This window comes from Narcine bancroftii, chromosome 9 (genome assembly GCF_036971445.1).
Source record: "Narcine bancroftii isolate sNarBan1 chromosome 9, sNarBan1.hap1, whole genome shotgun sequence".
Classification (NCBI taxonomy): domain Eukaryota; kingdom Metazoa; phylum Chordata; class Chondrichthyes; order Torpediniformes; family Narcinidae; genus Narcine; species Narcine bancroftii.
In genome coordinates, this window is record NC_091477.1 from 54,567,583 (window position 1) to 54,580,190 (window position 12,608).

General features: G+C 44.2%; 1 protein-coding gene across 1 annotated transcript in view; it reads left to right on the forward strand.

The window, feature by feature from the left end:
* LOC138742947 (fibroblast growth factor receptor-like 1) overlaps positions 1-12,608 on the forward strand; it is a 178,246-nt gene that overhangs the window by 74,065 nt on the left and 91,573 nt on the right. The window contains exon 3 of the mRNA XM_069897822.1: positions 10,589-10,861. Within this exon, the coding sequence (XP_069753923.1) occupies positions 10,589-10,861 (273 nt within the window). The remainder of the gene's footprint in view (positions 1-10,588; positions 10,862-12,608) is intronic.

The window sequence follows — 12,608 nt, forward strand, 5'->3', positions numbered from 1 at the left end:
AGGTGGGTGTGTGTGTGCATGTTTGTGTGTGAGTGTGTATTGGAGTGTGTGTCTTTATATGGTGTACACACGTGTGTATTTGTGTGTGTATGTCTGCATTGAAGTGTGCATCTTTATATGATGTATGTGTGTGTGTATTGGAGTTTGTGTATTTATATGGTGTATGTATGTGTGCACGTATGTGTGTGTATTGGAGTGTGTGTCTATTTGGAGTATGCGTGTGTGGGCGTGTGTGTGTGTGTGTGTGTGTGTGTGTGTATTAGAGTGTGTGTCTTTATATGGTGTGTGTGCATGCATGTGTGTGTAGAAGCCACCCTTCTATTTTTAATCAAAATCCATGATTTGCCCATTGATCCATTCGACTCTGATTGAAGCCCTGTTTATCTAAGAGGCTACTTTACTCTCGAGCCAGTGTCCTTAGCAAAGTGGGACATCCTTCATCACAAGGAGCACCTCAAAACCCCAGTGCAGAACATATGACATGAGACCAGCAACATTTTCTACCAGTGCTGCCCATTGATTCACCATCAAACTTACTTCCGCCCAGCCAAATGGCTTCACTACTTCCCCTCATAGAACCTGTTATCTATCAGTGTTTCAGGCCTGGTTCCAGATTTTATCAGGTAACTTCAAAATGGAGCGATGGTCAGGCAGGTAATGAAGAAATAACACTGGCTTCCCTCAGTAATTTATAAAATCTGTTAAAATATTGTGGGTTTGGGAAACAGTATTGCACATATAAAGATTTCCTTCATTTATTTCATCAGTACCTTTCACATCTTTATTATTATTTTCTCACAAAGGTATGCCCTTTATGTTTTATTTTAACCCTAGTTCACCATTAATGCCCTCATATTAACACTCCTCCTTCAAACCAGTTATCTATTTCATTGCCCAATGAAGTTGGTATTTTTGTCCGAAAGGTGGCATCCATGGCAATGAGGCAGATGTCCTGATAGCAGCTATGCCTTGGTGCTTGTCAGTCACAATCCATTATGTGAACACAGTCCCTCTGAGCACTGCCCAGTTACATCCTTCCAGTGGATGGTAACTAGTCGTGTCCAGTTCTCATCCCCCCATTACAGTAGGGAGGGGGATGCTGTGGAAAGGATGCGGGAAGGGCTTTCCAGGATGCTGCTTGAATTAGAGGGTGTGAGCTATAATGAGTGGTTGGACAAGCTTGGGTTGTTTTACTCTAGAGCAGCCATTCTTAATGGGGACAGTGTATCCCCTCCCACCCCCGCCCCCTCTCCCCACCTGGATTCCATTTAAAGGGGGCACAGACGGAAATTATAACGGAAATGGTTTCTTTTTTGTGTAGTCAGTGGGAGAGAAGTATAGAAGAAGCCAACTAAATTTGACTGCTTCACAGGGAAGGAGGCCCATAAACTCCAAGCAGAGACCTAAGGAGGCCGAAGGCAAATAAATATTGAGAATCACTGCATTTGGGGCATGAGAGGCTGAGGCAAAACCTAATAAGAGAGATAAAATGATAAGTGGCATCGACAGGATAGATGGAATTCAGTTTTTTCACAGGGGAAACGTCAAATATTGGGGAATATGCGTTCGGGTTAGCGGGGTAAAGTTTAACAGAGAGTAGTAGGTGCCTGGGACACACTGTCAGGTTTAGTGGTAATAGCAGAGACAAGGGTGGTATTTAAGAAGGTTTTTGACAGACACATGAATAGGTAGGGAATGGCAGGATATGAATTGTGTGCAGACTAAAAAGATTTAATATAATTTGGCATTGTGTTCAGCGGAGACATCCTCAGCTGAAGCATGTGTTCCTGCATTTTCTGTATTAGCCCCAAGTGGAAGGGTAAGATGAAGGGACATGCCAATCGTTGGAGCCTGATGGTTCTTCAGAAATCATGCACATTGAAATTTGGAGCCAAGTTTTCGGCCAATTGATTAGGAGCAGCATTTTCAAATTTATTAAAAAAATTGGACTTGTATTGAGTTAAATGAGAATATCTGCCAAAGATGGGGTCCAGTGCAGTGCGCAAAAGTGCAGGAGAAACTCGGGAGGTCACTCAGCACCCATTGGATGTACTCGTCCTCGGGATGATGCGTGGCCTGCTGAGCTTCTCCAGGATTGTTGCATTGTCTATGAGATCTGCGCGTGGCTGTCATGAATTGTGTCTCCATCGACAACAGTATCTGCATCTGCACCAGCGCCCACCCTCCCCCCCCCCCCCCCCCCCTTCTGCTCCATTTTCCAAAATCATCTGCCTTTGACCTCAGATAATGTCTGGTCGACATTTGAATTGGCCCAGAAGCGTGTCCACATTCAACATGAGTGAGCTCTTCCATTGAAGAACGTGAATGAATGAATGGGGGTGAGGTGATCAATTTTTGTGATGGTATTTTGGTGGGGGGGAAATAATTGGGGGATGGATATGATGTTTTGACTGCCCAGCTTCCAATCAAAGTTCAGTGTCTGTGGCCTTGGGGAAATTATCACTTGGGAGCTTCAACAGAATGGCAGGGTGCTGCTGTGTGTATTTGAACAGCAAGACCTTGGAGTATAAGTTCAGAGAGAAACAGAATGCTGAAGAATTCAAATTGTACGTTTGACTTTTTATGCCATGTTATTGAGTGCAGTGGACAGTAAAGAAGGTTACCTAGGATTGTAATAGTGTTGTAATGTGAGATGCTTTAAAGTGAGGATGGGAGGGGTTTACTTCCTGTCTGTCTTCTTTGCTTCCTGTCTGTCTTCTTTACTTCCTGTCTGTCTTCTTTACTTCCTGTGCATAGCTTGGAGGCCATGCTGTGTGCAGTAGAGAAACAACAGAGGAAGCAGACAAGCCTCTGTGTGTGTGTGTGTGTAAATATGGTTTTGCTGCTCCAGATAAAGTTGGTCTTTCGAGCTTGAAATTGCCGAATGGTTCTTTCTCAATGTAGAAGTTACCGCAAATAGGATCTACATCAACTGAGGAACTGGACGAAGCAACAAGAGAGGAACTGAACTCGGACATGTGTGAGGTGTAATATTTTGGCAGGTCAAACCAGAGCAGAATTGAATGGCAGTGTTCTAAAGTGTGTTGTAGAATGGCGAGTGTTTTTGGAAAGGAATCTGAGAACTCTGCCAGGAAACTCATCCCAATTCAATATCACCAGATTCAAGTCAGAGTGTCTGCATGACATCACACTTATTGGTAGTGCGAAAACCTTCTACTCAGGAAGATACATATATAAGTAAACAAATGTAAACAAACTGCAATAGCGAGAGAAAAAAAATCAAGAAAGCACAAAAGTAAGAGTCCTTAAATGAGTCCCTGATTGGATCTGTCGTCATGGAGTCTGATGGTGGAGGAGCAGGAGCTGTTCCTGAACCTAGTGGTGTGAGTCTTGTGGCACTTACACCTCTTTCCTGATGGCAGCAGTGAGAAGAGAGCGTGTGCTGGTTGGTGAGGATCCTTGATGATTGCTGCTGTAGATGTTCTCGATGGTGGGGAAGGTTTGGTGGGGTCCATTTGGAGCAGAAGTTTGGAAGCAGAATTTATGCACAAAACTACAAAAATAGTACATTCAACATTACCAACCAGGGTGAATGTCTTAGTCAACTGAGGGTATCATTAGTGTTACTAGAGCGACTAAGTCCAGGGAATGCTAGAAATGGGTGGAGGTCAGAAATGCCTGATATTACAAACTCCCCTTTCATTTAGTGTATCACTTTAAGTGTTAGTAACGGCTGCCACCATTCACAGCTGTGGAGAGACTGGGTGATAGCAGATAGGACAGGCTGTACCCCAAATTTGCTACTTTGGAGAGGAAAAAGGACAATGTGTTGCTTTTTCCAGGGACACAGGTGGTGAGAGAGTCATGTGGGTGGAACACTGAAGGAACAGCACTTCATGACCAGTGGCCATCTCACTGAACACAAAGTAGGAATCACTGTGTGATAATGGACAATTCAGCTGATTCTCCCGGTTGGGGAGAATTATTCAACCCCATCATGACCAAAGGAAAAGGAGAATAGTTGCATCAGATCGTGAGTAAAGTTATGCTCATTTCGATTGACCCGTACCTGGGTTTTGGAAGCATCGTGGAAGTCATGTGATTTGTTTCCCCTACACAAGGAAAAGAGAAGTTTATGACAACAGTTCATACAAAAGGATATTTCTCTGGAAGCCACTGAACAAGGATTCGTATGTTTTAGCAGTCCAGTCACTCAGTCTCTCCCCTCTTCTTTGAGATTACTGAACTTTGGAATGACTTTCCAGAATTTCACCTAAGCTGTAATGGTTCAGTTCTCTCTCTCTCACACACACACACGCGCACACATGCACACACGTTTGCACATAGTTGGATTTGATTTGACTAAGTTGTTATATTATTAGTAGTTATTAATGAATATAGTGTTTTAAAAGAAAAAAATAATAACACTGCGGTGGTGAATCTCCATTGCTGCTGGTCTGCGATGTAAGCTTCAGAGGGTTTAAGGATTCATTTTCACCTGACTGCTTGGCTGAGACTCAGAGATGTGAGAAAGGTAAGAATGAAGTTGGAGACCTGGGTCAGCTTGCCCCAGAATCACAGTCATTCAGCGTTAAAACAGACCCCTTGACTCACCTTGTCCATGGCAATAATCAAGCATCTAACCTATCCGAACCTATTTTTATTATTTTTGTGTTCCCATCATCCTCCCCTTTCCTACAGTCTACCTCTCTCCCACACTGGCTGCCCATCTTTGGGATGTGGAAAGAAACAGGATCTCCTGGAGAAAACCCATGTGATCACAGGGAGAACATGCCAAATCCACACAGACAATGGTGGAGGTCAGGATTGAACCCAGGCTAGTGGAGACATGAGAGAGCAGCTTTGCTAGCTGCTCCACCATGCCACCCCTGTAGGCACCAAGGCCCCAACAGGCAGCTTGGAAAAGAATCTAAAAATATGAAGAGGAGGAGAAATATTTTCATTGGATCAAGTTGATGATTGCAAGTGTTATGCCTGGCTTGAGGACTTGAAAAAAAAATGAGATTATTTGCTAGATCATAATTCCATTCCAGGATTTTGTAGAAATTATATTTGGATTAGAAGTGTATTTATCAGTACAGAAATAAATAATCTTGAATAAGGAGCTCGCAGAAGAAAGAATTCTAAATATGGTCTTTGTTTTTGTTCCAAGTTATTTGACTGATTTTGCTTTAATTGCATTTTTTCTCCTTTTTACCATTTCCAAAGCCGTCTGATTCATATTAGAGGAAGAGCCAAGAAACATGATTTTTTTTTAAAATAAAGTCCTCGTTTATCACCTTGGCTCAGTTGAAGGATGCACTTGTGTTTGTTGAAGTCACCAGGGTGTTTGGGCATCACAGGTTTTCTGTCTGAAGCGCCATCTGTTTCTTTATTTCCCTCTCATCTTCCTTCCTATTCTAAGTAAGAGCCCTAGTCTTTGGCCAACAGTCTGCTTGGCTTAATTACGCAACTGTCCCTTTGCTCAGCTACAGGACATTTGGAGGCCATTTGGCCTATCCATTTCACACATGATCTGGGCAAAGGCCTCACTCCCCACATACTCTCCCCGTAGCCCTGCAAATTCTTTCCCTTTCCGATCCTTTCCAAATGGTGCAATGAATCTGCCTCTTCTATCTGGGCAGTGCACTCCAGGCCCCAAACACTTGCTGTGATAAAAGCTCTTTTTTTAATGTTAATTTTTTTAATTTAATTTTTTTAATGTTTTAGAGACACAGCAAGGTATCAGGTCCTTCTATCCCACGAGCCCGCACTGCCCAAATACACCCATGTGACCATCAATATACGAACCCCTGTATATATTTGGAAAGTGAGAGGAAACCAGAGCACTCGAAGGAAACCTACGTAGTATGGGGGGAACATGCAAACTCCTTTCAGACAGTGGCGGAGTCTAACCCAGGTCACTGGTGTTGTGATAGCATTACACCAACTGCTGTGCTCTTTAGTTGTCTCTTCTGCACTTTTTTTTGGTTCCTTTGCCAATCACCTTCTTGGGGGCAGCACAGTGATGCAGCCAATAGAGTCATCGCCTCGTCATTCCAACGGCTCAGGTTCGATCCTGACCTCAGGTGCTGTCTTCGTAGAGTGTTCGTGTTCTCCCTGTGACTGCGTGAGTTTCCTGCTTTTGCCCCCACATCACCAAAAACACACACACAAGCTAATTAGCTGCTGTAAGTTGTACCTGGTGTGTAGGTGAGTGACAGTATCCGGGGAGAAATTCATAGGAATATGCGCAAAATCAAACAGGAAAATGGGTGCTTGATGGACCACATAGATCCAATGGGTCGTAGGGCTTTGTCTATGCTGCGTCTCTCCATGGCTTTACAAACTTCATCATGTGCAACCCCCCACCCTCCCTCCCCCTTTCTTAGCTCTTCCATAAACGGGAACAGTTTCTCCTTATTACAATTCCCTCCGTCATTCAAAAATCTCTCCTGCACATCCTCTAAAGCAGGGGTGGGCAACCTTTTAATTTTTAACTTGGACATACCGCATGCTAGCAGATCATTTCAGCCCACAAGTCCGTGCTGCCCAACTAACCTACGTGCTTGTGGGCCAAAACGGCCTGTAACAATGCCTTATGCCTAATTTTTTTTAAATTAAAAATTAAGGTTGGGCACCACCCCCCGCCCCCCGCTCTAAAGCCTTGCATTTTCCCTGATGTGTGGTGCCCAGAATTGGACACAATACTCCAGTTGTGGCTCAAACAGCGTTTTGTAAAGGATCCTCATAATTTCATTGTTTTCTCTATCTCCGATCCCAGTTTGTTTCTGCAGACTCTGTTCTATATACAGAGTTCTGTGAAATGTAACTGGTCTGTGTTGAGCTTGCTGATGTATGATTGGGAGGGGAAGGAGAGGATAAATATTGGGGAGCAACCTCTGGCGGAAGGGGAACGTGTTGAGGTGGGGAAGTACCAGCATCCATTGTGGTGCTCATTGCAAGTAACCAGCATCTAACCCCACAAAATGGGAAAGTCAAGTCCAGACACCTTTACTTGTCACTCATACCATGGATTTCACGGTGAAGACAAGATACTGTTTCTCCAGGACCACGGAACAGATTTACATATAAATATAAGTTAGATTAGAAGTTGAAATATTAAGACATATACAGTAAAATTCCACGGTGCACGATCCACAGACTGGTTGCTCCAGGAATGAAAGAACCAGCGAGAGCACAGAAGAGTCGACACAGTGTGGGGAAAGGAGAGAAAAAAAAAACGGATGTGCAAATCAATGGCTGACAGTGATTGTCACAAGGTCCTGGAAAATACTTCCATCTTAATGCTGTCCTGTGCCCTGCAGACAAAACAGTTCATTCATTAACAAAACTACATCTCAAATGCCTCATTCACAACTCAGGTGAAAAATCAGAGGTTGGTGTTTGGAATAAGCTGGTAATGCAACAGGAAATTACTTGAATAGATGTGCTTTCGCATAAGCTTCCAAGGTACACAGTTGCCAGGACTCAGGCTGAGCCATTCCAACATAAGCGCAGCAGACAAATCTCCAGGGATGGAAAGTCAGTACCGGGAACGCAAAGAATGAAGCACAAGACAGGAAGAGTGTGGGCATCACCTCTTCCAAGAAACACAGACTCAAAGCTGAAACCCATTTCAGTAAAACATCACATGGTGTTTTCACTCTCTGTTAACCTTTGCCCTGCTGAATGAATAAGGAGTGTGTATGGATGGCTGGCACGGCAATTGCTGTGAGAGGCACATTATGATCTGAGATAAATGTATCACAACTGTGCAGAAATCTGCCGTTTTTCTTGTTGAAGGAATGGAATTGGGTGGGTGGCCATGTTCATGTCTGAATGCGTACCCGTTACCTCCAACTCAGACTAAAGTCAGGTGCTCGAACTGTGGGCTGCCCCCACCGCAGTGGACAACCTGAGTCACAGGGTTGGATCAAGGTTCACCGGCTTCCCACTCTCACAAGGAAGAGAAGAGGTGGGACACTGTCTACACTGGTGTCCCTGGACATTTACCCCCTTCTCATCCACTGAGCTGGGAAGCATTCAAGTGGTGCAGTGAAGAGCTTGAGATGTCCATACTGTCATTCTCTCCTTCTCCTCCGCAGCCTCATGTATTAAGACTGCAGGTATTCAACTAGTTCATTCAACATAAACAGGAAACGGCATAATGTGGTCACACACACACAGAAATACAGGCAAATGTGCACACACGCACGCACACACACACACACACACACACACAGTAGAGGTGTATTGCTAACATTTGCAAATTTAACCCACTGCAATGGCAACTTCCTTATCAGTGCACCTTTCCATTGGTTCACTGCCATCTCAGATCCCCACCAGACACACACCCTTTGAGCATGACTCTGCATCTCCCAACTTCAGGACGACTGGCCCTGTAGACTTAATCAAGAAAATCTACAGATGCTGTGGTGTAGGGCAGTACATAACAGCACTGGGGAAACTCAGCAGGTGACCAATATGTCGGGCCTGAACCCTTCCTCAGGAGTGCTGAACTTCAGACAGATGCCTGAATAAAAATGGGAGGTGGAGGGGGTAAGGGGTGGAAGGGGGAGGAGCACAGGTGAGAGGATACAGGTGGGAGAGGAGTGAGACCAAAGCTGAGGAGCTATGGATGCTGCCTCCTCTCTCATTGGTGAGATCATCTCAAATCAGCTGAGATGCATGGGAAAGGACAAAGCATTTGAATGAATTTAGAGCAGAAGATTATCCAATGAGGATGAGGGTACACATAACTTATTTTATTTCTGTAGCCTGATGCAGATGCAACTCCTTGAACTGTGTGTGTGGATTCGCCTTGACACATTGCCCTCAAATATTAAAGATCAGCAGATTGGTGTTGTTGAGGGATGTGATTTCCTCAAGCTGGCTCATTTCTTTGATTCCAACTCCACTTTAAGTCAATGGGCTCCATTCTTAAAATGCCTCTCAGTGTGGTCGTGCTAAGTACTCTGCTTCCACGACCCAGTCCACTTGAACTCTCTGCAGCTGAGCTCCTACCATACCTCAGTGTCTTTAGAAATGAATTCCTCGACAAGGAAATGGACCTGCTCATCAAACTGTTGACTCAATCGGATCAGTCATGCGCATTTACAGCAAGACTTTCAGCACGGTATGGCCCACGAGCCCATGCCACCCAAATACCCCAATTAACCTGTAATCCCTGTACATTTTGAAGGGTGGGAGGGAGCTGGAGCACCCGGAGGAAACCCACACAGACACAGGGAAAACATACAAACTCCTTACAGACAGGGTCACATTTGAACCCGGGTCACTAACACTGTAATAGTGTTGTGCTGAACGCTACATTAGCCATGACACCCTTGATATTTATATAATAAATGTATTATTTATTCAATAAATTTGCCATAATAGTCATGGAGGTGTACCCAAAATGGATTTAATTCTAACGTGACTATCACTGAAACATACCAGCTCTCAACCATCTCATGTAGAAATAGATCTTGCATGATCCCTGCTGCTACAAACCATATGTAACAAGCAGCAATAGGCAATGAACCAGACAGTGTTTAATTTTAAAACACTAATTTTATTTCCAACTCTTAAACAATAGTCTTAACTTTTAAACTATCCTTAACATTAAATCTATCTCCAACTATGCGCAGGTGTAGTGTGTGTGTGTGTGTGTGTGTGTGCGTGCGTGCGTGTACGCGCATGTATGTGAAATACCCAGACCATTACAGTCCGGGCCAAAATCTACAAAAGTTACTTCAAAGTTCAGTCTTTCAAATTCACTGTTGAACCTTAGGCCTTTGCAATTTAATGCCCAGAATTAAAGACTGGAGTTGTGGCTGCTACAGACTCTTTTTGCATTGCCTTTGAAGAAATGTCCAACCACACAAGCTCCTAGTCCTTTTGTAGGCAAGACTTAAATTGGGCGGCCTCCACAAAGCTTCCAAGACCCTGGCACTGGTCTCTCCCAGTGACCTTCACTGTTAGTCACAATCAAAATGAAGCACTTTGCTTCCCAAAAAGACCCTCCTGGCACAGGTCAATCCACGGAAATGGCCCAGTCATTCACAGACCATGCTTTGCTCTGAATTCCACAAAATGTGACTGGCCACAAGAGCTGCTTCGAAAGGCTGTGTACTCTTCAGCAGTCAGAATGGTTCTCCCTTGTAAAATCATAATGTCTTTGCAAATGTATAAAATCTGGAACAGACTGTGACAAACCTTCCCTCAGTTCTTCCAATGTATCAACTTGTCGCTGGGCTGTGACTTATGATGGTGCTCGTGTGAAATGTTAAATATTAACTGTGACCATTCCATTCCTCCTGTCAATACTATCCCTTACAGTGATAATCCCATTTTACTAAAACGGGAGCTTGGAATACTGCTCATCATCTCACTCATTAATGGACAATGCCAGAGATCAGCTGGAAACAAAGTTATTGGGCTATTCCTCAAAGCGTTGCCTCTCTCCATCCTAAACCTTAACTGTCCTAAGTTGCTGCTTTGGACCAGGACAAAGATAGATGACTGAGCCATTGGGAAGTAATGAGTTGGTATGATTTCTGAGTTCAAGCTGCCTTCTGCTTGCACCACCATTGACCATTTATTCTCTATCCTCTGTGCCCAGGTCCTCCAAGGATTTCCAAGAAAGTACAAAGCCGGCAGCCAGTGAAACTGGGCCGGGCGATCAGATTGGCCTGTCCGGTGGAGGGCGATCCCCCACCATTGACCACCTGGATCAAAGATGGACGCACCATCCACAGCGGCTGGACACGGTTCCGAGTCCTACAGCAGGGCCTCAAAATCAAGGAGGTGGAAGTGGAGGATGCGGGTGTCTATGTCTGCAGAGCTACCAATGGGTTTGGAAGCATTCATCTCAACTTTACCCTGATCATCATCAGTAAGTATTCAGATTTGTTTATTACTGTCAAGGGTATGGAGATGCCAGGACAGGCTTTTTTTTACCTGCCAGTCAAGGGCTAGCAAAACATCACCTTGCTCTGTTGCTATTATGCAAGAAAAAATAAAAAGAAAGGAATGGAAGAAGAAAAGGAGGAATGCAGGGGAGGGAGGGAGGCAGGGAGGAAGTGAGGATGGAGGAAGGAGAGAGGGAGAGAGGAAGGAAGGAAGGAGGGGAGAGAGGGATGGAAGAAGGAGGGAAGGAGGGAGGGAGGGATGGAGGAAGGAGGGAGAGAGGAAGGAAGGACATGAGAGGGATGGAGGCTGGATCAGAAGAAGTATTTGAAATAGTAAATCACCAGATTGTATATCTCTGCTTTTCCACAATCAGCTCCTTAGTTTTGGTGACATTGAGAGGAAGGTTGTTGTTGGTGCACCATTCAGCCAGGTTTTCAATCTCCCTCCTGTATACTAACTCATCACCTTTCTTTATACTGTCCACAATGGGGTATTATCAGAAAATTTGCAAATGTGTTGTTGTACTGAGCCACACAGTCATACGTGTAAAGTGAGTAGAGCAGGGGGCTAAAAACTCAACCCTGTGGTGCTCCGGTATTGATAGAGATTGTGAAGAAGATGTTCTTTCCGATCCTCACTGATTGAGATCTGGAGGTGAGGAAATCCAGGATCCAGTTACACAGTCCAGAGTTGAAGCCAACGTCTTGGAGTTTACTGTTCAGTTTTGAGGAGATGATGGTGTTGAATGCCAAACTGTAATCAATAAAAAGCATCCCGACATATGCATCTTTGCTGTCCTGGTGTTCCAAGATTTTGTGTAGAACCAGTGAGATGGCATCCACCATCAATCCATTGCTGCAGTAATTAAATTAGAATGCATCCATGTCGCAGCTGATATGCTTCAACACCAGCCTCTCAAACCACTTTACCACTGAGTGCCACTGATTGGTCATTATTTAGGCAGGTTACCACACTCATGGTTGGTTGAGGCCTATTTGAAACAGGTGGGGACTTTGCCCCATCCATTAAAACTTTGGCCAGGCATTGGTTTTCAGTACTGGGCCCAGATACTCGGTCCAGACCAGATGCTTTCCTTAGATTCACTCTCCTGATGCTGACAGTCGAGCATCGTGAAGGAACTCCAACATGGTGATGGTTCCGCTTCCTCTTGGCCTCAGTAATCCAGGTTCAATTCTAACCCGTTCAAATACCTGAATCAACTTAAATTATAAGGAGAGGCTGGATAGGCTTCTCCCAGGAGCATAGGGTTTATAAAATCGAGTTACATAGATAAAGTAAATAGTCATTCCCAGAGGTTAGTGAATCTGAAACAAGAGAAGGTAGACTTTAGGTGAGAGGGGAAGAATTCAAAAGGGACCTGAGGGGCACCTTTTTCACATGCAATGAACTGCCTGACGCCTGATGAAGCTGTTTGAAGTGGGAGACATGCAGAAATTTTCATGTTCAAAAACACTTAGACAGGTACATAAATAGGAAAGGTTTCTGGAGGAAAATGGGGCGAATGCAGGCAAACGGGACTGCTGTCCAGTGTGGACCACTAAACTTCCATGCTGTAGATTCGATGACTCGATAGCACATTAGCCTTAAAAAAAATCATTTTATTTTGTAGATTATAATTCCCTCAGATATATATTTCAAAGTACAATTAACATTAAGGTTTATTTACTGAACATGTCTATCTGCAGTTCTTTAGTGCGGTACGAGCTGGT